The following is a 25,425-nucleotide window of genomic DNA, read 5'->3' as shown; positions in this document are numbered from 1 at the left end:
ATTAAAAGCAATAACAATAAATGTAAGTAACAATAGCAATATAAAAACAATACAATTTTGATTTTCCGTTTTAAATGTTTTTTGCTTTTTAAACTTATTTTACGACAATAGTGTGTAATTTTCAGTCTACCCCAGGGCAGCTGTGGCTATGAAAGTAGCTTACCACCACCAGGTGTGAATGAATGATGGGTTCTACATGTAAAGCGACTTTGGGTACTTAGAAAAGCGCTATATAAATCCCAGTTATTATTATTATTATTATAATTTTTGTGTCAAATAAAATCTAATAAAATGTTTGTTACATACATGCAAAAACTTTCACATTTATTGGTGCAATACATCTTTTGACAATTTTGGCCAGTATTTTAGGTCAAAGCATAATGATTGTTTAAATGTATCAATAAGTGCTTTAAGCGCATAATGATTGTGTAAGGTTCTGTTTTGAAACTTTTATTTTGTTAGGGCAGTCAGACCCTATGTGGCGCAAGCTCCGAAATTTGCATGCATGTTGCGCAGCCAATTAATAGGTTTTTTTTAAATGTATTTTATTTTCATAATTGTGAGAAGCCATAATCAAATTGTTCAGCCCTTACGCTGCCTCAAGCCAATCTAATGCTTCACAAGCGCACATTTCTACAGGCTGCAGTTACTTAGTTTTATTCCAATAAGGCAGGGGTCGGCAACTCAAAACGTTGAAAGAGCTATATTGGACCAAAAATACAAAAACATAATCTGTCTGGAGTAGCAAAAATTAAAAGACCTATATAAGTGTTATAATAATGGCAAAACATGATGTAAGTGGCTAATTAGTTATAATAGCCTACTATCAAAATGACCATGTGACGCAGGCTGACGTAAATCTTTGTTGACAGAAATGTTGAAATGTAATATTTATTCTACACATTTTTACAAAATTGGAAATAATTAGTAAAACTTCTCAGCGGGTGAGATAACTCCTGGAAATGATTGGCCAAAGGTATAGATGTGTGTGTCTAAGTTAAAAGAAACGGCAGGCTGTCTTCTTCTAATGGATTTATTACAATCTTCGGCAAGCTGGATAACATTTGCTGTGGTCTGGAACAACATAGCACACTAACAACTATCAGAAATGCAGCCAATATCACATACAGATAATGTGTCATGAAACATGGAAAAATAAACTAAATACACAGAGGACTTAAGTAAAGGAAATTAAATGAGCTCAAATATACCTACAAACGAGGCATGATGATGCAATATGTACATACAGCTAGCCTAAATAGCATGTTAGCATCGATTAGCTTGCAGTCATGCAGTGACCAAATATGCCTGATTAGCACTCCATATCAAGTCAATAACATCAACAAAGCTCACTTTAGTGCATTCACGCACAGTATAAAATGTTTGGTGGACAAAATGAGACAAAGAAGGAGTGGCATAAAACACGTCTTTTTGTGGCAACGTTGGAGAAAGTTATACATGTAAACAAACAGTTGAGTCACAGTCCACACAAAGGTGAGTTCAAAAATGCTGAAATTAGTAGGACAAAATCACCAAATCGCCAAATACTCTCATCAGTGAAGCATAAACACAAACATATTAAACAGCGGGCTTTCTAACAATCAGGAAGGTTTGTGTCATGTTTGTCCTTCTATAGAAACCATATCACAACGAAAAATATATTTTTCACCCCATTTTTTTTTCCATTTACATACATTTTTGAAAAAGCTCCATGGAGCCACCAGGGCGCCGCTCAAGAGCCGCATGTGGCTGCGGGTTGGTGACCCCCGCAATAAGGTAAAAAAGATAAAGGCAAGGACCCAAAATTCACTTTTGCGACAATGCATTTAATGCTTCGTATTCATATTAATATTTGTTATTAATTTATCTAGGCGATCATTTTGCCACCTATTTTTGTTACGATGTGGTCCTGTGACTCAGGCTTGGCCAGTCAAGCGAACAGCAGCCGCCGGAGTGGCGGCACAATGGCACAGGAGGAATGACCCGCCTTTGTGTCACGTACGGCTGCTCCCGCAAGAAGCTCTCCTGGGTTGTAATAATAAATTGAGTAATCAAACATGAGTCAAAGTATTTTGTATTCTTTTTGATATGCTGGCATGTTCAAATTCAAAAGATTGCAAACCAAATATTATATAATGTTCACATTAAACAAATCTGGCTGTAAGCAGGCTACAGTGTGAACACATTTTGTTCAAATTATATTTATATTAGGAGTAATCAGGGTCACCCACTTCTTCTAAAGTTTTATTTATCTTTCTTTTCAAACGGGGTGCAGCACTGCAGCAAATTCTGTCGTTTGTTGGAATTGCAAAAAAAGAGCACCTGCTACTGAATCTTGATTGGGCAGGGCTCAGGAACATGGCTACTTTCGATATAATTTGCGCATTTATAAGGGTTATAAGGTTGATTGCGATGTAACAAAGAAATGTGTTCGGATTTGTGCGTGCGAACACTTTAATACATCTGAGATTTCTCTTGCATAGGCTGTTTTTTATGGATTTTGATTTATTTACATGAGGCCAATGGTGTGTTGAGAAGCCATATTAAGATGCCATTTTCTGTGAAGAGCTATAATGAATAAAAATATTCTGTGTTCACAGACAGTCCCATTACAATGTGTAGCAGGTAGCATAAAAACTGATAGACAAAGAGGATCAAAGTAAAGGATAATAAATGAGCTCAAATATACCTACAAATGAGGCATAATGATGCAATATGTACATACAGCTAGCCTAAATAGCATGTTAGTATTGATAAGCTTGCAGTCGTGCACTGACCAAACATGCCTGATTAGCGCTCCAACAAGTCAATAACATCAACAAAGCGCACCTTTGTGCATTCAAGCACAGCATAAAACGTTTGGTGGACAAAATGACACAAAGAAGGAGTGGAAGATTTTACATGTTAACAAACTGTTGCGTTTGTTTGTATTTTCCCCCCATCTTTTTCCATTTCAAATCCTTTTTTTTTTAAAATGCTCCAGGGAGCCACTCGGGCGGCACTAAAGAGCCACGGGTTGCTGACCCCCAGCCTAGTAGCGGAAAGATAAGAGTTTCTCAATAAATACTGCAGTTCACTTTCAGAAAAAACAGCACTCTGTTCGCGGGGTTTTGCAGGGAGGTGGAAGAGCTATGAGGAAACACAATAAAAAGTATTATAAAGTATTATTTTCATTTAATCATCGCATGCGCATAATAACACCGACGTGCGACATGCAGTGACGTACACGCTTTTTTAAGGCAGCTCTGAACTGATCGGAGAGGTTGAAGGTGGACCTAATGTTGTGACCGGGTGAATCTAAACAATGTTTATGAAGTATATTTTCAACTGTGTCTGGAAAAAAAAATAGCGGTGACAGCTTCAAGATATATATTTACACAGTGTACATTTGAAAGGATAAATTACATTATTTTAGGAGAGGGTGGGACATGGTTTCATTTGCAATCTAGGAACACCTCCACAGTCAAACATTTTGCAGACAGACTTAAAAAAATTATGACTGTGGAGAAAAATGTGCACAATATTTACACCAAAGCATATCATATATGTATTTTTTGGACCACAAGGAAGTGTTTTAAATGTACATTAAAATCATCATAAATCCCCTTTAATTATAACTCACACAAGATACAAAATATTTTATCTGACATTCAACATAATCAAAATATATTCAACTAAATGGGCTATTTTGATGCTAATTGACAATCTGTCATACATTAGCGATCGTATATCGCTATTTCAAACACCTCCAAATATGACAAACTAAGAAGTCCATTCCACTTAAACAATTGATATATTAATAAGCATGAAATACTTATAGGACAACACTTCCTAGGGCTCAACAAGTGACAAGACTGGCACATTCAACATCTTGAGGAGAGTAGACTACTATCAAAAGGTATCTTTCAATGGCAGCAGGTTTTAAATAGCAGAGCATTGTTGTCACCTTAAAGGCCTACTGAAACCCACTACTACCGACCACGCAGTCTGATAGTTTATATATCAATGATGAAATCTTAACATTGCAACACATGCCAATACGGCGGGGGGTAGCTTACTAAAGTGCAATTTTAAATTTTGCGCGAAATATCCTGCTGAAAACGTCTTGGTATGATGACGCCTGCACGTGACGTCACTGATTGTAGAGGACATTTTAGGACAGCATGGTGGCCAGCTATTAAGTCGTCTGTTTTCATCGCAAAATTCCACAGTATTCTGGACATCTGTGTTGGTGAATCTTTTGCAATTTGTTCAATGAACAATGGAGACAGCAAAGAAGAAAGCTGTAGGTGGGAAGCGGTGTATTGCGGCAGGTGTTGTGCTGGATAACGCACCCCCGCCGTAGAATGCACCCCCTGACTGTTGTGCCGGATAACACAGCCGGTGTTTCATTGTTTACATTCCCGAAAGATGACAGTCAAGCTTTACCTTTGGCCTGTGGAGAACTGGGACAACAGAGACTCTTACCAGGAGGACTTTGCGTTGGATACGCAGACGCGGTACCGTGAGTACGCATGCAGCTGCGGCTTCCAAACATTTGATCGCTTGCCCGTTCGTGCGTGCCGCTATGTGCATGTCACGTACGTAACTTTGGGGACTTTGGGGAAATATATGTGCTGTATGAACTTTGGGGAGGTCAACGGTACTTTGGGCTGTGGGATTGAGTGTGTTGTGCAGGTGTTTGAGTTGTATTGGCGGGTTATATGGACGGGAGGGGGGAGGTGTTTGTTATGCGGGATTAATTTGTGGCATATTAAATATAAGCCTGGTTGTGTTGTGGCTAAAAGAGTATATATATGTCTTGTGTTTATTTACTGTTTTAGTCATTCCCAGCTGAATATCAGGTCCCACCCGCCTCTCACAGCATCTTCCCTATCTGAATCGCTCCCACTGCCCTCTAGTCCTTCACTCTCAATTTCCTCATCCACGAATCTTTCATCCTCGCTCAAATTAATGGGGAAATCGTCGCTTTCTCGGTCCGAATCGCTCTCGCTGCTGGTGGCCATGATTGTAAACAATGTGCAGATGTGAGGAGCTCCACAACCTGTGACGTCACGCGCATATCGTCTGCTACTTCCGGTACAGGCAAGGCTTTTTTATCAGCGACCAAAAGTTGCAAACTTTATCGTCGATGTTCTCTACTAAATCCTTTCAGCAAAAATATGGCAATATCGCGAAATGATCAAGTATGACACATAGAATGGACCTGCTATCCCCGTTTAAATAAGAAAAACACATTTCAGTAGGCCTTTAAAGCTGCTGTGTGTAACTGGCTCAAAATAAAAGAAAAATAGGGCTGTGATTGTGGTTTAGGAGAAGAGATTATTCAATAATAAACATCAATATTTATTCGGTCGATAATAGGAATCATGACATTACACCGATAATACGATTTTTTTTTAAAAAGCTCACATAATTGATGAAAATATTTAAAACACTCCAATGCGGGAAGATCACACATACTGTGCTGTAGGCGGGTTATGGTGAACAAATCAAGCGCTCCGACCAGGTAGGACATTCCAAACTGCCCTTAAGGTCACCAGACCAGAACCAAATGCCCTGCAAACACTCCTTAAGAAAAAAAAAAAGACATCAAACCTGGTAACCACACCGAAAACGCTAGCAGTGTGGTATTCCAGTGCTAAATGAATGCAGCCCACCTGCAACAAGTGCTTGTTAGTAACATGGCGGCCCTGACAGAAGCACACAGTCTGACGATCTTTTTTCTTTAATGCTAAACTTACAATTTACCTGACACGTGAAACATGATGAATTGGGGGGTTGCGCAATCCACTTTGGTCGCCAGACGGCAGTGGTATTTTGAATACCTTCAAATGTAATTTGTGGCAATTCCAACTTTGACCGCAGCGTCAGTTGCTATGTAGAGTGGCGCTTTCCATAATTTTCAGCAGACTGCATTGAAAGATTATTGACTTACCCCCTCTCACGCAAGATCCACCCAGGATTAGGGCCATATGAATCCCTTCCCTACTGTAGCCTAGCCAGTAGCCGAAACCACAAAAACAGCACAACCCTTCCTCAAGCGAGGTTGCTGTCAGGAAAACCCGGAATTTTGAGCATCAAACATTACAACTGACATAAGTCGTTTTTGCATGTTGTCTTCAGTCTATATTGCTTCAATAATCATAACAATGTGTTGCAGATTTTGATTCTTATTTATTATTGTATTACTTACTTTAATCATTTATATCACGTAAATATTTCAATTACCAGTCAGGTCCACTTGAATGTCATACAATTCCATAAAAAGAAAATGCATTTATTTTTTTCTACAAAAAAATGCATGTATTCAAATGTTTTAAGTACATTGTTTTAAAAGTACCAATTTGGTACTAGTATCAGTTAAAATGTTAATCACGACATAAGCTTCACTAATTTACAGTAGGGAAGGAATTCACATGGCACCATTCCTAGGGGGGTAATCATTTTGCAATGCAGTCTGCTGAAAATTATGGAAAGCGCCACTCTCCGTAGCGACTGACACTGGGTACAAAGTTGTAATTGTCACAAAACACACTTTAAGATATTTAACAGTACTACCATCTGGCGGCTTAAGTGGATAGTGCACCCTCCAATTTGTCACGTTTCATGTGTCAGGTAAAAAAATGGGGCCATGTGAATCCCCTTCTTACCGCATGGGTGTGATCTACTGTAAACTCTACCATAGTAGTGACGTCATATTTGGTTAGGACAAATCCACGGGTGCAGTTTGTCAAATCTGTTATTGTTTCAGTCTTTCTTACCTCCAGGTGTGCACAGACTACACTCTAATATACATTTAAAAAATAAAAGCTAGAAACAAGTTTTCTGTCTTGGGAAGCATAAGGTTTAAAAATGAAAATACAAATGCTTGCAATATATAGTGTATATTTCTGAAAATACACCTCATCTTCATGACAGAAGCCAGAAAATATAAGCAAAACTGCATTATTAGCAGTGTTGGGACTTACGCGTTACAACGCGTTAGTGTAACGCCGTTACTTTCGGCGGTAAATAGTTATCTCACGCGTTATTTTTTATATTCAGTAACTCAGTTACCGTTACTACATGATGCGTTACTGCGTTATTTTACGTTATTTTTTATGTAGTATCGGCTAAAAACTGAGAAGATCTGAGTGTGTTTTATTGGAGAGCTGCAAAAGAGGCGATGGAGATGAGGCGACAAGGAAGAGGCGCGCTCTGTGTGTGTATGTGTGTTTGTGGGAGGGGGCGTGTCTGTGTTTACTAACAAGATATGGCGAAGCCCGAAGCCGAGTTTCTTAACATGGAGATATTCTCACTACTTTTTTTTGTTGACCACAAAGAAAAGAACACTTTAGTTAAATGTAAGCTGTGTCTTGGATCAGAGATCCTATCCTAGCAATTCAAATCTGCTGAAACAGCTACAAAAGCAACATGCTTCTACGAAGCTAGTAAAGACAGACACACTTCACCTCCTAAGCAACAGAGGCTGGATTTTAACGAGGCACTGCTAGCCAGGACAACATTGATAGAGCCATTGCAGCACTGAAGGTACACACACTCTGTAAATTCTCTTATACAGGTATACTCTTTCATTCTAGACTTCTAGAGTGTTTGGAGAAACTGATCAGGCGGGCCGGTTCTACGATCGGAATAAAACTTGACTCACTGGTGACGGTGGCAGAGAAGAGGACTGTGGAAAAACTAGTGAGCATCCTGGATGATGCCAGTCACCCTCTGCATACCGTTATCAGTAGCCAGAGGAGCCTGTTCAGTGCTAGACTGCTTCATTCCAAGTGCAGGACTAATAGACTCAAAAACTCCTTTAGACTGTACAACTCCTCTCTGGGGGTGAGGGGGGGGGGGGGTGCTTGGATGACAGGGGATGCAAAACAATAACAGTGCAATACTTTTTCATAACATGGTCACTACTGTCTAGTTTCTCTTGTTATATTCTTATTTTACTGTTATATTTTTTATTCTCATTGTTGCGTTTTATTTTTATTCTTATTGTAATATTTTTCTATTTTGTTTCCATTTATACCCCCATTATTTACTTTTTACTTTTTAAATTCGATCTCAATTATGTACGCTGCTGGAATTTTAATTTTCCTGAGGTAACTCTCCTGAAGGAATCAATAAAGTACTATCTATCTATCTATCTATCTATCTATCTATCTATCTATCTATCTATCCATCTATCTATCTATCTATCTATCACTCTAAATGTATTGACTATAAAGTTCACAAACATAAAGAGGGATGCTAGTGGGCCAGGCCAATCTTTCCTTATCTCTAAACTAAAACTGGACAAATGTGTAGACGAGAGTGTTCTGGGCTTCAGACATTATTTTATTTCAGAATTCCTTGAGAGAAAAAAAAACGCCTGGTTGGGCTTTGTGTATGTAGTGTGTGCCTTCCTTGGTTTACAGCTATGTTGTTTTTATGCTGTTTGTTACTTGTGTATGTTATGTTGCAGCTATTTAGAATAGTTTTGTCAATTTGTTCTGGCCTGAAACAAATTGGCCCTTTGAAACATATCTTTGTCTTTGTGTGTAGTATGTAGACCACATTGCTTAGCAGAGTTCAGTGATGCAAATGCATGTCAAGTTGATCAACATATTGTATTATTCTCCAGTGCAATAACAGTACTGAAATTAAGGCTAAAAGGGCATTAAAGGGGGCCTTAAAAAAAATAAAAAAATAAATACAAGTAACTAAATAGTTACTTTTCACAGTAATACATTACTTATTGGTGTAAGTAACTGAGTTTGAAAGAAAGTAACTAGTAACTGTAACTAGTTACTGGTTTTCAGTAACTAACCCAACACTGATTAGTAGTGAAGGCAGAAAAAGTCTAAATATGCAGACCACTAGCTTGCTTTCCTAAATCTGCCCTATCTGCAAATACAACAGACCACATTTTGAGCAGACAACTCTCTGATCAACTTTGTTGTGACTTTCCCAGTCAGTTCCTTGCACCATGTTCTCATCACGTTCCAATATTATTATAGCAAAATCGTTCTAAGGAGTACGCGCTCGCTATCACTCATGACAGGACAGAACGCAGTGCCAGCCATGCAAAGAGTGGACTTACACACGCTTTTGACACCGCATCCCACATTGACCTTGACCGAGCTGTGGACAGTGGGAGGATTTAGCTGGAAACATATCCCAAAGATTGTGTGTAAGTGTGTGTGTGAGTGTGAGCTAGAAGTGAAGATAACTACACACAGGACGAGCAAGGCAGGACAAACAGATGGACAGAAAATGTACTATCGGGATATCTGCAGGGTCTGTCTGCCTGTCACACACCTTGTGGAGCTGAGCCTGTATGGATTGTTTTATGATGACATATCCACCGCGCCCTGAAGGGCCACCTGAAATTCCTAACGCTGACCCCCAAACACAGTCAAACACACACACACACACACACACACACACACAACTGCAGGCTATTATGCAGGCGTTTTTCTCCCAATGCTTATCCTCCACACACATTTGTGCTCATACGATTCTATGTAATAAATGTTCTGTTTGTCTAAAATATTTGCCAAGTGTCTTATTTTAATAATAATCGTGGTCGATAAATTGAAGGAAAAATCTAAAAAATCATTCAAAAATACCTTGAAAATGTTTAAAGTATTTGAACCAGGATAGGCAGTGTGTAACTATATTTTGGGTGTGATCCCATACCAGTATCATCAATATACAAGTAGTCTTATTTGGATTTTGGTCTTTAATTTGTGGATCCTGATTATAAGCGGAATACAACACAGGTAAAAGACTTCAAGAAACCAACAACATTTTGCATTAACACATGCATGTGTGCAGAATGTGATCATTTCAACAAAATAATAAACGTATTCTCATGTCCACTTTTTGATATTTGGGTAAAGAAGGCTGTAGTGGAAAATAAATACCGTATTTTTCGGACTATAAGTCGCAGTTTTTTTCATAGTTTGGCCGGGCTCCAGTGCGACTTATATATGTTTTTTTCCTTTTGTATTATGCATTTTCGGCAGGTGCGACTTATACTCCGGTGCGACTTATACTCCGAAAAATACGGTAGTAAAAAAAAAAAAAAAAAGTAAAATAACTCAAAGTTACTCTTAAATCCCTTGTGGCTTATGAAACTAACCCAATTAAATAATTCCCGTATTCCCTTTTGATATGTTTGTGCAAAAAAAAAAGCCTGTAGTGTAAAATGAATGATAAATAAAAGTAAAATTTGTAAAAACTAATGTCAAATCCCTCTTAAATATATCTAAATAAAGCAATTATTTGTCTATTCCCTTTTATTATGTTCAACTTAAAACAAAAATAAGTCTGAAGTGCAAAATAGATAATAAAATAGAAGTAAAATAAGTAAAAATGACTCTAAAACCTCTCATGTGGCTTATGTATTAGCAAATAATTAAATGATTTCACTATTATATTGTGTTATGTTCAAGCAAAATGAAGTCTGTAGTAACAAATAAATAATAAAGTAAAAGTAAAGTAAGTCAAAACTACTCTCAAAACCCTTGCATGGCTTATTTATTACAAAATAACGAAATGGTTCCCCTATTCCCTTTAATATGTTTGGGTAAAATAAAGTCTGTAGTGTAAAATAAATAATATAATAAAAGTAAAATAAGTACAAAACAACTCTCAAATCCCTCTTGTAACTTACTAAAAGAAGATAAAATAATAAATGTTTATAACTATTCCCTTGTATTATGTTTGAGCAAAATGAAATCAATAGTGCAAAAAATTAACAAATTAAAAGTAAAATAGGTAAAAGCTACTCTCAAATCCCTGACGTGGCTTATTTAATATAAAAACACCTCTCTTGCATTATGTTTGAACAAAATAATGTATGTAGTGCAAAATAAAATCAAAAATACATGTAATATAATTCAAAACTACTCTCAAAACCCTTGCGTGGCTTATTTTATACAAAATAATTAAATGATTCTCCTATTCTCCTTTGTTATGTTTGAGTAAAATAAAGTCCGTAGTGCAAAATAAATAATAGAATAAAAGTAAAATAAGTACAAAACAACTCTCAAATCCCTCTTGTAACATACTAAAATAAGGTAAAATAATAAAAGGTTCCCCCTATTCCCTTGTGTTATGTTTGAGCGAAATGAAATTGATAGTGCAAAATAAATAATAAATTAAAAGTGTAATAAGTAAAAACTACTCTCAAATCCCTCACGTGGCTTATTTAATATAATTAAAAAAAAATCCCCTATTCCCTTGTATTGTATTTGAACAAAAGAATGTATTTAGTGCAAAATAAATAATAAAATAAAAGTAAAATAATTCTAAACTACTCTCAAAACCCTTGCGTGGTTTATTTAACATAAAATAATTAAATGATTCCCCTTTTCCCTTTATTATGTTCGAGTAAAATAAAGTCCGTAGTGCAAAATAAATAATAGAATAAAAGTAAAATAAGTACAAAACAACACTCAAATCCCTTATGCAACATATTAAAATAAGATAAAATAATAAAAGTGTCTCCCTAGTCCCTTGAGCAAAATGAAAATGATAGTGCAAAATAAATAGTAAATTAAAACTAAAATAAGTAAAAACTACTCTCAAATCCCTTTATTATAAAATAATTCCCCTATTCCCTTGCAATATGCTTGAACGAAATAATGTTTGTAGTGCAAAATAAATAATAAAATAAATGTAAAATGAGTAAAAACTAATGTGAAATCCCTCCAGTGGCTGAGTTTCTAAACAATATACAGGTGGAACTAATACAATTAGAATACTGTGCAGAAGTACATTCATTACTGCATTTTTAAAATGTGAAAATATGTCATATAAACTCATTACATACAAAGTGAAATATGTCACGTCTTTATTTGTTACAACTTTGACCATTTTTGAAAACCCCAAAATTTCTACGATTTTTATCAACTCTAAGCCAGCTGTGTCAAACCTACGGCCCGGGGGCCGGTTCAGGCCCACACACAGGTTTTCTCCGGCCCGTGTTTGTTAAGTATAAAAATATACCTGAAATTTTTTAATGAAAGAAACAGCTGTTCTAAATGTGTTCTCTGGATATACCAATTATTTGTATCTTTGTAGATGATGCTACATATGTACAAAATGTACCACATGATGTGAGTACATCAGTCGAAGAAAATGAAAAACTACATATATAACATACAATAATTTGATTTTGACATTATTTTTTTTATCTTGATAGATTGAAAATTAACGCCAATGAGTTGACTGATGAACGTTATCATATAATTTATTCAGAAAATATAAATAACGATAAATAAAGGTAGAATCCTGTTAATGTAATTGTAAAAAAAAAACAACAACATTATGATTTGTACAATTTCAGAATGTGCTTGTTCTATTTTTAAACAGAGAAAACAATCTGAAGTTGTCTTTATTTTTTAGTTATTGTTCCGTGATTTTAACAGTCTGGCCCACTTGAGAGTAGATTTTTTCCCCATCTAAAATGAGATTGACACCCCTGCGCTAAGCCATAATAATAACAATGTTATGAGCTTATGTCATATATTAGTTTCATCTTGAAAATCTAATTGCTGCAATTAACTTTTTTTTTCAGTTTTACCTGCAACAATTGAAAAGTAACAATATATTTCAACAACACAACAAAAAAGAGATATGTGTCCCCGCTCATACTGCTAGTGTCGATCTGATACCAATATAGCTGATATAGGCGCCGATCCCATGGGTGCTTCAGGGCCCGAGCGCCCACGTGGGATTGATGGCAACTTTCAATCTTTAAAATAATTTCTGAAAAATCTATTTTGTTGTTATTAATTTTGTGGTGAGTCTGGTCCGTTTTACATAATAAATATATAATAAATCATATTGTCTATAGTAAACAAAGCCTAACCAAGATTGCGTTGTGCCCGATAGTGAACTAATGACATAATCATCTTGACTTTGAACACACTGCTAACGAGCAAATGAAGGTCATACTTAGTCAACAGCCATACATGTCACACTAAGGGTGGCAGTATGAACAATGCAAACACTGTCATAAACATGTGCCATATAGGGAAACCACACTAAACAACAACGACAACCACATGTTGAAAGAATATTTGCACCGCAACACAACATAAACACTACCGCAACGCCATTGATGGATCTATACCTAACATCCACTGTAATGATACCACCTGCAATAGCGTATCTAGTCGATGCTACTATGATTACATCGATATTTTTTAACATCACAAAATCTTTTTATTTATGTTATGTTTATAAACTCGGGAAATACGTCCCTGGACACATGAGGACTTTGAATAAGTATGTATGATCCTGTAACTACTTGGTATCGGATTGATACCCAAATTTGTGGTATCATCCAAAACTAATGTAAAGTACCAGACAACAAAAGAATAAGTAATTACACCGAAGTGGAGATAGAGCATGTTGAAACATAAAATAACCAGATAGTAACAGTAAATGAACAAGTAGGTTAATAATTCATTTTCTACAACTTGTCCTTAATAATGTTGACACAATAATAGAATGGAAAATGACACAATATGTTACTGCATTTGTCAGCAGACTAAATTAGGAGCCTTTGTTTGTTTACTTACTACTAAAAGACAAGTTGTCTTGTATGTTCACTATTTTATTTAAGGACTTAACTGCAATAAGAAACATATGTTAATGTATTGTAAGATTTTTTTTGTTAAAATAAAGCCAATAATGACATTTTTTGTGGTCGCCTTTATTTAGAAATGTACCGAAAAGTACCGAAATACTTTTGGTACCGGTACACTAATTCATTCATATTGTTTTGTTGCAGACAATTTAAAAAATAAAGTCCATTTTTTTCACATCTGGGCCAATATTGGTGTGTGTGTATTACCCACTGGCAGAAATGTAGATCGGCGCCTATGGCTGGTATATCGATAATGCAAAAAAATTGGACCGGTCTATGCGAGCACAAAAATCGCCATGTGCGCAAAATAAAGCTCTATTATGTTAACATAACCGGGCTTTCTGCTCCGCCGCTCCCAGTCTGTGGAACGCTCTCCCTGACCACCTGAGGGCACCACAGACTGTGGATGCTTTTAAAAAAGGCTTCAAAACCCTTCTTTTAAAAAAAGCCTTTTTTAGATGTATGCATACTAGTTTTAGTTATTTGGCTGTTCTAGTTCTTATTTTTATTTGTTTTTTATTATATTTTTATTTTATTTATTTTTTTAATACACTGTAGCACTTTGAGGTTGTTTACTCAATGTAAAGTGCTTTTTACAAATAAAATCTATTATTAATATTATTATTATTATTATTATTATTATTAGCATAAGACAAAAGTGGGAAATAAAAATTTAAAAAAAGACTTACCACCAAAGTCCGATAATCTTGACCGGGCAGAGCAAGATAAAGAAGAGAGCCAGTTGGATCCGAGACAGACCAGTTAATATCAGACACGATCAATTTGGGAGAATCCTCAAACACACACAACTTGGGTGGGAAAAGTTTCCAGGACGCAGTGCTTTGAGTCACTAGAGAAAAGCGCTATATAAATATAATTCACTTCACTTTGTTTGTTTACTTACTACTAAAAGACAAGTTGTCTTGTATGTCCACTATTTTATTTAAGGACTTAACTGCAATAAGAAACATACGTTTAATGTATCGTAAGATTTTGTTTTGGTAAAATAAAGCCAATAATTACATTTTTTGTGGTCCCCTTTATTTAGAAAAGTACAGAAAAGTCCGGAAATACTTTTTTTTTTTTTTTTTGATTGATTGAGACTTTTATTAGTAGATTGCACAGTACAGTACATATTCTGTACAATTGACCACTAAATGGTAACACCCGAATAAGTTTTTCAACTTGTTTAAGTCAGGAGTCCGGTACCGGTACCAAAATAACACTAATTCATTCATATTGTTTTGTTGCAGACGATTTAAAAAAATAATAAAAATAAAGTCTATTTTTTTCACGTCTTGGCCAATATTGGTGTGTGTGTATTACCCACCGGCAGAAATGTAGATCGGCGCCTATGGCTGGTATATCGATAATGCAAAAAAATTGGATCGGTCTATGCGAGCACAAAAATCGCCACGAGCGCAAAATAAAGCTCTAATATATTAACATAACCGGGCTTTTTGCTAGGCCGCTCCCAGTCTGTGGAACGCTCTCCCTGACCACCTGAGGGCACCACAGACTGTGGATGCTTTTAAAAAAAGCTTAAAACCTTTTCTTTTCTTTTTTTTAAATGCCTTTTTTTTAGATATATGCATACTAGTTTTAGCTATTTGGCTGTTCTAGTTTTTATTTTAATTTATTCTTTATTATATATATATATTTTTTTTTTTTTTAATACACTGTAGCACTTTGAGGTTGTTTACTCAATGTAAAGTGCTTTTTACAAATAAAATCTATTATTAATATTATCATATTATTATTAGCATAAGACAAAAGTGGGAAATAAAAATTAAAAAAAAGACTTACCACCAAAGTCCGATAATCTTGACCGGGCAGAGCAAGATAAAGAAGAGAGCCAGTTGGATCCGAGACAGACCAGTTAATATCAGACACGATCAATTTGGGAGAATCCTCAAACACACACAACTTGGGTGGGAAAAGTTTCCAGGACGCAGTGCTTTGAGTCACTAGAGAAAAGCGCTATATAAATATAATTCACTTCACTTTGTTTGTTTACTTACTACTAAAAGACAAGTTGTCTTGTATGTCCACTATTTTATTTAAGGACTTAACTGCAATAAGAAACATATGTTTAAAGTATCGTAAGATTTTTTTGGGTAAAATAAAGCCAATAATGACATTTTTTGTGGTCCCCTTTACTTAGAAAAGTACAGAAAAGTCCCGAAATACTTTTGTTTGTTTTTTTTGATTGATTGAGACTTTTATTAGTAGATTGCACAGTAAAATATTCCGTACAATTGACCACTAAATGGTAACACCCGAATACATTTTTCAACTTGTTTAAGTCGGGGGTCCGGTACCGGTACCAAAATATTGGTATCGGGACAACACTAATTCATTCATATTGAAAAATAATAAAATGAAGTCAATTTTTTTCACCTCTTGGCCAATATTGGTGTGTGTGTATTACCCACTGGCAGAAATGTAGATCGGCGCCTATGGCTGGTATATCGATAATGCAAAAAAAATTGGATCGGTCTATGCGAGCACAAAAATTGCCATGTGCGCAAAATAAAGCTCTATTATGTTAACATAACCGGACTTTCTGCTAGGCCGCTCCCAGTCTGTGGAACGCTCTCCCTGACCACCTGAGGGCACCACAGACTGTGGATGCTTTTAAAAAAGGCTTAAAAACCCTTCTTTTTAAAAAAGCATTTTTGTTTTAGATACATGCATACTAGTTTTAGCTATTTGGCTGTTCTAGTTTTTATTTTTATTTATTTTTTATTATCTTTTTATTTTAATTTTTTTAATACACTGTAGCACTTTGAGGTTGTTTACTCAATGTAAAGTGTTTTTTACAAATAAAATCTATTATTATTATTATTATTATTATTAGCATAATACAAAAGTGGGAAATACAAAATAAAAAAAAGACTTACCACCAAAGTCCGATAATCTTGACGGGGCAGAGCAAGATAAAGAAGAGAGCCAGTTGGATCCGAGACAGACGAACCATCATGAATCTTCCAGTTAATTTTAGACACGATCAATTTGGGAGAATCCTCCAATACACGCAACTTGGGTGGGAAAAGTTTCCAGGACGCAGTAAAAAGTTCATCATCCGACTCCTCTCCAACGCATCTTAATGCGCCGCAAAGACAGTCAAGAGGTGCCGGAGGAGAGGTGCAAAGGTGTGGTTAATAACCTCCTCATTGTGCGTCGCCGCTGTCCCTCTACGCACAAACCTGCATCGATGTCCTCGGCAGAGCTTCTGCGGGACGCTGTCAAGCGGAATCCAAAAAAATAAAATAAAATAAAAAAAGTGTGAAACTTAAAATGAAGTGCAGGGTGAGGCAGACGCGTGGTGGTCTCGTTGACGGTTTTTGGCGCTTTTGAAAGGACTGAAAAGGCGGCAGAAGGAGAGTAAGGCGTGAGGACCACAGTGTGTGTGTGTGTGTGTAGGTGTGTGTGTGTGTGTGTGTAGGTGTGTGTGTGTGTGTGTGTGTGTGTGTGTGTGTCAGTATGTTGTCTTTGGATGATGAAGGGAGGAAAAATGCGCTCCTCTTCTTCTTGCACCTTGGTGTGACGTCGCTCCAGGCGAGCTGAAATCCTTACAGAGAGAGAGAGAGAGAGAGAGAGAGAGAGAGAGAGAGAGAGAGAGAGAGAGAGAGAGAGAGAGAGAGAGAGAGAGAGAGAGAGAGAGAGAGAGAGAGAGAGAGCTGCAATTAGTTGAAGGTCTGAAGATCTGGCCCTGGGGCGGAAAAAAGGCCAAAACACACACAAGCATAAACAAGAGCTAATGTCACTTTCTGTTTATGGTCATTTGACGTCATCGCAGGTGTGCGGAAAACTGTGGAAGTAGAATTGTCTCACATCAACTTATATATACATATGTATATATATATATATATATATATATATATATATATATATATATATATATATATATATATATATATATATATATATATATATATATATATATATATATATATATGATATGCATACATATGCATATATTAATAAATATACAAATAAAAATGTGATATACAAATGAATAAATCATTTTGGATAAATAAACGCGTATTTGTAAATATATTTTTGAGATTTGAAAATATATACAAATACAATTTATAAATACAAACCCTGTTTCCATATGAGTTGGGAAATTGTGTTAGATGTAAATGTAAACGGAATACAATGATTTGCAAATAAGAACTGAAATTACATTTTGGGGCCAAAGTGGGCCATTTGTGACATCACAGATTGACGTTTCGTGGAAAACGTAGTATTTTCTGTCGGCCAGCCTCTTCTTCTTTGCTGCCTGCAGACTCCTACTGTAAGTAGAACAAGAGCTATTTTAAGGGAACAGCACCAAGACATTGGTACAGATATGTGGATGACAACATGGGTGGAAATCAGAAACCAAGAAGTGCAAGTCTTCACCGAGCACATTAACTCAGTGGACGAAAACATCAAGTTCACACGTGAGGATGTCAAAGACAGTAAGTTGCCTTTTTTGGACTGTGATGTCCACATTGGAGAAAACAGGGGCCTCCATGTCTGGGTTTACCGAAAACCCACATATACCGATCAATACCTACGTTTTGACTCACACCACCCACTGGAACACAAACTGGGTGTTATCAGAACCCTACAACACAGAGCTGATAATGTTCCTACCAGACCACAGGCCAAAGAGAAAGAGCATAGACATTTGAGGGAACTCCTCAAAAGCTGTGGTTACCCCAGCTCGTCGTTTGTGCATCCAGTTCCAGTAATAAGAACAGAGTGAATGAGGAGGAAAAAGGTGAAATATGTAAAAAATATTGTCATTCTATATGTATCAGATCTGTCTGAGAAACTCAGAATCATTTTTAACCAACACAACATCCCAGTACACTTCAAACCAGGCAACACCCTGAGACAGAGACTGGTGCATCCTAAAGACCGGACACCCCACACCCACAAAAACAGTCTGATGTATGCTATCCAGTGTAATGATGAATGCACTCATTCATATATTGGGGAAACAAAACAACTACTAAGCCGACGAGTGGCACAGCATACACGGGTAAACTCTTCAGGCCAAGACTTAGCTGTCTACCTGAACCTCAGGGAGGAACAGCACTCCTTTGAGAACAAAAATTTGCTGATTCTGGACAGGGAGGACAGTTGGTACGAAAGAGGAGTGAGGGAAGCCAACTATGTCAAGATTGAAAAAACATCCCTCAACAGAGGAGGTGGTCTACGGCATCACCCGTTTCCAACATACAGCACTGTCCTTTCAACCATGCCTAAAAGACTTTGCAAATTAGCCTCCAACAAATAACAGGAGTTAGAAACATTCTGGTCACAGAAGGTGACCAGAATGCCATTTTTTTACAACTGAATGGAATGTTTACGTGGGGGATTCCGACTATTTTGGACTGGTTGTCGTTGATCCACAGCGATCGTTCTGCCATACAATAAGGCGAAACCATCCTTGCCCAGGTACACCCTCCTGTTTTTTTGGAGTATAAACATTTGGGTTTTGGCACCAGCCGCTAGACTGACCAATCTAAGTCTATAAGCACGAACTGATGAAGCCTACTCGGATGAGAGGCCAAACGTCTTCCAAGACAGACCAAACAGTCCAGTTGTGATCGATTGAATGCCCTGAGATGACAATGACCTGGATGAAGGAGAACATTCATAGCAGCCTACTGTAATTCTTTCCTTTTTGCCTCATTCCGTTCCGCCTGCTCTGATGTCTATTGAAAACATACTCCCGCGTTTATTTGTGCACAACATTTTACACAATATTGTTTTGTCAGCTGCTAAACTCCAATGAAAAAGAAGGAGTCATATAATGACTAGGGATGTCCGATAATGGCTTTTTTGCCGATAACCGATATTCCGATATTGTCCAACTCTTAATTACCGATACCGATATCAACCGATACCGATATATGCAGTCGTGGATTTAACACATTATTATGCCTAATTTGGACAACCAGGTATGGTGAAGATAAGGTCCGTTTTAAAAAAAATTATAAAATAAAATAACATAAATAAATTGAAAACATTTTCTTGAATAAAAAAGAAAGTAAAACAATATAAAAACAGTTACATATAAACTAGTAATTAATGAAAATTAGTAAAATTAACTGTTAAAGGTTAGTACTATTAGTGGACCAGCAGCACGCACAATCATGCGTGCTTACGGACTGTATCCCTTGCAGACTGTATTGATATATATTGATATATAATGTAGGAACCAGAATATTAATAACAGAAAGAAACAACCCTTTTGTGTGAATGAGTGTAATTGGGGGAGGGAGGTTTTTTGGGTTGGTGCACTAATTGTAAGTGTATCTTGTGTTTTTTATGTTGATTTAATAAAAAAATAAAAGAAATTGATACCAATAATAAAAAAAACGATACCGATAATTTCCAATATTACATTTTAAAGCATTTATCGGCCGATAATATCGGTCGGACATCTCTAATAATGACTTTTCTGTATATACCAGGGGTGTTCAAACTTTGTGACTTGGGGGCCGCATTGGGCTGAAAAAAATTGCCTGGGAGCCGAAAGGCGACTGCATGTAGAATAACAATAAAAAAGTCATATATATGTATACATAGATTATTTTAATGGATATATAAAAATTATAAATAAATGATAAATAATTAATAATAAATGGGTTATACTTGTATAGCGCTTTTCTACCTTCAAGGTACTCAAAGCGCTTTGACAGTATTTCCACATTCACCCATTCACACACACATTCACACACTGATGGCGGGAGCTGCCATGCAAAGCGCTAACCAGCAGCCATCAGGAGCAAGGGGTGAAGTGTCTTGCCCAAGGACACAACGGACGTGACTAGGATGGGGAAAAATAAGAAAACTTGGGAAGGGGCCAAAGATGTGGGGGACTGCTCTCCTGGGTGACCTGCTGGAATGGATGCTTAGTGGGTACAATTATTGAATTGTTACATTGATAAATATTGTGAGAGTCCAGTTGAGTGCAGATGAGTCGTTGGGGGAACATCTTCCATGTAGACAAGTCGACAACACAGAGACGTCACCACTGATCCATAGAAAAGTGGTCCACCCCGGGTTATGACTTGGGACAGCCAGCGCCTCTTCCAGACGGGTACCTGTCCAGAAATGATCCGTGTCCACCCGGTATGAGAGGGGGACAGATCAGAAAAGAGAAGCGGCAGGTCAATCGGTCCAAACAGGGGTTTATATAAAAGCTAGAGATTATAAATGAGCTTTAGGGTGGGACTTAAATGCTTCTATCAAGTCCAGTTGCTCCGTCTTTATTTAGGGCCTGGGTTCTATTCCACAACAAAAACTCTTACCAATGCTTACTTACCATACTCTCAAATGCCTTGAGTCATCCAAAGGTCAGACTGACTTGAAATAAATCAATTTAAAGCACATTTAAGTTTTTCTTAAATTCAAATGTAAGACTGTGGATTGGCAAAGCAGTTATTCAAGACATTCCTCTATAAAGTGGTGGAACAAGTCTATCGCTGCTGACCTGACATACCAGACGGTTTCGTTTAAATAGTTTGTTTCATGAATCTGTCCAACACAACGGTGACAGAAACCCTTTGGAAAAGGGCAGGCAGATTCTTGGCTTAATGGAGAATTGATTGAAGAGTATTGTAAAGTTCTTAGAAACAATGTCAGCATCCATTTTAATCTCCTCAGTGGGCGTCGTTGTTTACAAGCTTATTTTAACTTCAGAAAACAAAGATGAATGTGTTGTTATGATAACAATCATACCAGCTGGGTTTGAGAGTATCGGTTTTAAATGGTGCTCTGTGTGAGATTCCCCCTGGTTACAGTTGATGACCCTCGTTATTTGTGTTTTGTGAGTGAGTGTTTATTAAGCTGCTTCTAGAAAATAAGAGCAGTTTCTTAAAGCAAGTTCAAATTTGCCTCTGACTAGGGCAGCACAGTGGAACAGGGGTTAGTGCTTGTGCCTCACAATACGAAGGTCCTGAGTAGTCCTGAGTTCAATCCTGGGTTCGGGATCTGTCTGTGTGGAGTTTGCATGTTCTCCTCGTGACTGCGTGGGTTCCCTCCGGGTACTCCGGCTTCCTCCCAGCTCCAAAAACATGCACCTGGGGATAGGTTGATTGGCAACACAAAATTAGCCCTTGTGTGTGAATGTGAGTGTGAATGTTGTCTGTCTATCTGTGTTGGCCCTGCGATGAAGTAGCGACTTGTCCAGGGTGTACCCCGCCTTCCGCCCGAATGCAGCTGAGATAGGCTCCAGCACCCCCCGCAACCCAAAAGGGACAAGTGGTGGAAATTGGATGGATGGATGGATAGGGATGGATACCTTTTACATTTGAACCGATATAGTACCAAATCCCAGTACCTGTGAATCAATACTGGTAATCAACTGTACCAATTTCCGGTACTTTTGTAATAACTATCATTTTTTAATGATATAAATAACATCTCATTTTGTCAGTCAACATTTAACAGTGAGTGCGCTGATAATAACTGTGGCCAGTGGTTATTTCTTGTTTTTTATGAGTCTCATTTGCAAGTATTATTTAGTATATTTTACATGCAGTTGCAATTTCAAGATGTTATATTGCAGAAGTGTATAGACTACGATGTGTAGCCAGAGCCAGGAAGTAGTCTTTGCCATTCAATTGAATGTGTCAGTCTTTTCTTTTGTTGAATCCTACAAAATGTTTGTACTGTAAGTATTGTGTAGTCCCTCCAGGATTTGAAGATATCGTAATCGATATTTATGCAAATTCAACCAAAACCCTTAAATTGTGTGCGGCCTCACAACTTTGACCAATGCTCGGAACTTCTCAGCACATTTCGACCAAAAAACTTCCTTTTTGCCACTTAAATTTGTCGCTCAGTGGCGCTAATACACACATGTCAACTGTCTAATCAAAACGTTTACTTGTTTATTGGGTACAGTAAAGGAAGCAGGAAAAACAAGATGTAACAATATTTCCATTATTTATTGCTCAAACGGCACAAATGTTGTGCTTCTTCAAATTCTGTCTACGGCACTAACCCTTCTTGGTAATGCAATACAAACATATAGCAACACAATATACTGCTCACTTCCTAGTTTACAAGTATTTTAATAATTACCATATTTTTCTGACTACCGTATTTTTCGGACTATAAGTCGCAGTTTTTTTCATAGTTTGGCCGGGGGTGCGACTTATACTCAGGAGCGACTTATGTGTGAAATTATTAACACATTACCGTAAAATATCAAATAATATTATTTAGCTCATTCGCGTAAGAGACTAGACGTATAAGATTTCATGGGATTTAGCGATTAGGAGTGACAGATTGTTTGGTAAACGTATAGCATGTTCTATATGTTATAGTTATTTGAATGACTCTTATCATAATATGTTACGTTAACATACCAGGCACGTTCTCAGTTGGTTATTTGTGCCTCATATAACGTACACTTATTCAGCCTGTTGTTCACTATTCTTTATTTATTTTAAATTGCCTTTCAAATGTCTATTCTTGGTGTTGGGTTTTATCAAATACATTTCCCCAGAAAATGCGACTTATACTCCAGTGCGACTTATATATGTTTTTTTCCTTCTTTATTATGCATTTTCGGCAGGTGCGACTTATACTCCGGTGCGACTTATACTCCGAAAAATACGGTATAAGACACTTAAAATCCTTTCATTTTCTCAAAACTCGACAGTGTGCCTTATAACCTGGTGCGCCTCATGTACGGAATTATTCTGGATGTGCTTACCGACCTCGAAGGTATTTTATTTTGTACATGGTGTAATGATAAGTGTGACTAGTAGATGGCAGTCACACATGAGAGATACGTGTAGACTGCAAGATGACGCCAGTAAACAACACCAAAACTTTAAAGAGGAACATTATCACAATTTCACAGGGGTTAAAACCATTAAAAATCATTTCCCAGTGGCTTATTTTATTTTTCGAAGTTTTTTTCAAAATTTTACCCATCACGCAATATCCCTAAAAAAAGCTTCAAAGTGCCTGATTTTAACCATCGTTATATACACCCGTCCATTTTCCTGTGACGTCACATAGTGATGCCAACACAAACAAACATGGCGCATAGAACAGCAAGCTGTAGCGACATTAGCTCGGATTCAGACTCGGATTTCAGCGGCTTAAGCGATTCAACAGATTACGCATGTATTGAAACGAATGGTTGTAGTGTGGAGGCAGGTAGCGAAAACGAAATTGAAGAAGAAACTGAAGCTATTGAGCCATATCGGTTTGAACCGTATGCAAGCGAAACCGACGAAAACGACACGACAGCCAGCGACACGGGAGAAAGCGAGGACGAATTCGGCGATCGCCTTCTAACCAACGATTGGTATGTGTTTGTTTGGCATTAAAGGAAACTAACAACTATGAACTAGGTTTACAGCATATGAAATACATTTGGCAACAACATGCACTTAGAGAGTGCAGACAGCCCAATTTTCATCAATTAATATATTCTGTAGACATACCCTCATCCGCTGTCTTTTCCTGAAAGCTGATCTGTCCAGTTTTGGAGTTGATGTCAGCAGGCCAGAGAAGCTAGGGTCGATATTCTTCTCTTGATCATCTTCGGTGGCATAAGGGACGGTGTGAGCCAAGACATCCAGGGGGTTTAGCTCGCTCATCTGCGGGAACAAACTGCCGCCATTGCTTGCCGTGCTACCGAGGCCCTTTGTCCCTGAATTGCTCACACACTCCGGCAGATTCAATGGGGGTCTGGCGGCAGATTTCTTTGACTTTATCGTTGGAAATGCATCTGCTTTGAGTGTCGCAGGATATCCACACATTCTTGCCATCTCTGTCGTAGCATAGCTTTCGTCGGTAAAGTGTGCGGAACAAACGTCCAATTTCTTGCCACTTTCGCATCTTTGGGCCACTGGTGCAACTTGAATCCATCCCTGTTCGTGTTGTTACACCCTCCGACAACACACCGACGAGGCATGATGTCTCCAAGGTACGGAAAACAGTCGAAAAAACGGAAAATAAAAGAGCTGATTTGACTCGGTGTTTGAGAAAATGGCGGATTGCTTCCCGATGTGACGTCACGTTGTGACGTCATCGCTCCGAGAGCGAATAATAGAAAGGCGTTTAATTCGCCAAAATTCACCCATTTAGAGTTCGGAAATCGGTTAAAAAAATATATGGTCTTTTTTCTGCAACATCAAGGTATATATTGATGCTTACATAGGTCTGGTGATAATGTTCCCCTTTAAATGTTCCATTGAGAACATGGAACATTACACAAGGCGCTCAAAAATCCGTCAAAATGTTTTAGTACGACTTTTGTAAGCTATAAAGCCGCACCGCTTGATGGATTGTCGGCACATTACGGCTACCGTAGTCAGACGTACAGTGCTTCAACATATAGGTTTTATTATGGTGTGTGTATAAGGACCGCAAAAAGTGCACCTATTAGCAGACTTATTACCTACCATTGTGTTTGGCAAAATTATGCAAAACCAACTTTCTTTACCTTCTAGTACCTGCTGATTTGAGGATCTGCGTAAGTCCTGAAAATGTGCGCGTGTCCGCCATTGTAGTCCGTATCGACGTTGTAGTCGATAAGCTTCTTCTTTTTCTCTATCCTCTCTTTGTGTGGCATTCATCCTCCACTGTTGCCATTTCTAATACAAAGTAGCGTAAAGTTCTAACTAATATCTGTCAGTAGAATCGTTATGAAAGCGCTAAAAACTACCAGTGTAGTAGGTTAACATAATTCTCTCACGAAACTTCAGTTATTAGAGAGTTCCGGTAGGACGTTTTTTCAGGGGACACAT

At 37.4% G+C, this 25,425-nt stretch overlaps 1 protein-coding gene across 1 annotated transcript in view; it reads right to left on the bottom strand.

The window, feature by feature from the left end:
- wnt6b (wingless-type MMTV integration site family, member 6b) overlaps positions 1 to 17,036 on the bottom strand; it is a 157,321-nt gene extending 140,285 nt beyond the window's left edge. Inside the window, exon 1 of the mRNA XM_061926285.1 lies at positions 16,546 to 17,036. Within this exon, the coding sequence (XP_061782269.1) occupies positions 16,546 to 16,625 (80 nt within the window). The 5' untranslated portion in view covers positions 16,626 to 17,036. The remainder of the gene's footprint in view (positions 1 to 16,545) is intronic.
- Positions 17,037 to 25,425: the final 8,389 nt, after the last annotated feature.

The sequence above is a fragment of the Nerophis lumbriciformis genome, linkage group LG31 (assembly GCF_033978685.3).
Source record: "Nerophis lumbriciformis linkage group LG31, RoL_Nlum_v2.1, whole genome shotgun sequence".
Taxonomy (NCBI): Eukaryota; Metazoa; Chordata; class Actinopteri; order Syngnathiformes; family Syngnathidae; genus Nerophis; species Nerophis lumbriciformis.
Note: the sequence above shows the minus strand (reverse complement) of the source record. Positions and strands in the feature narration are given on the sequence as shown.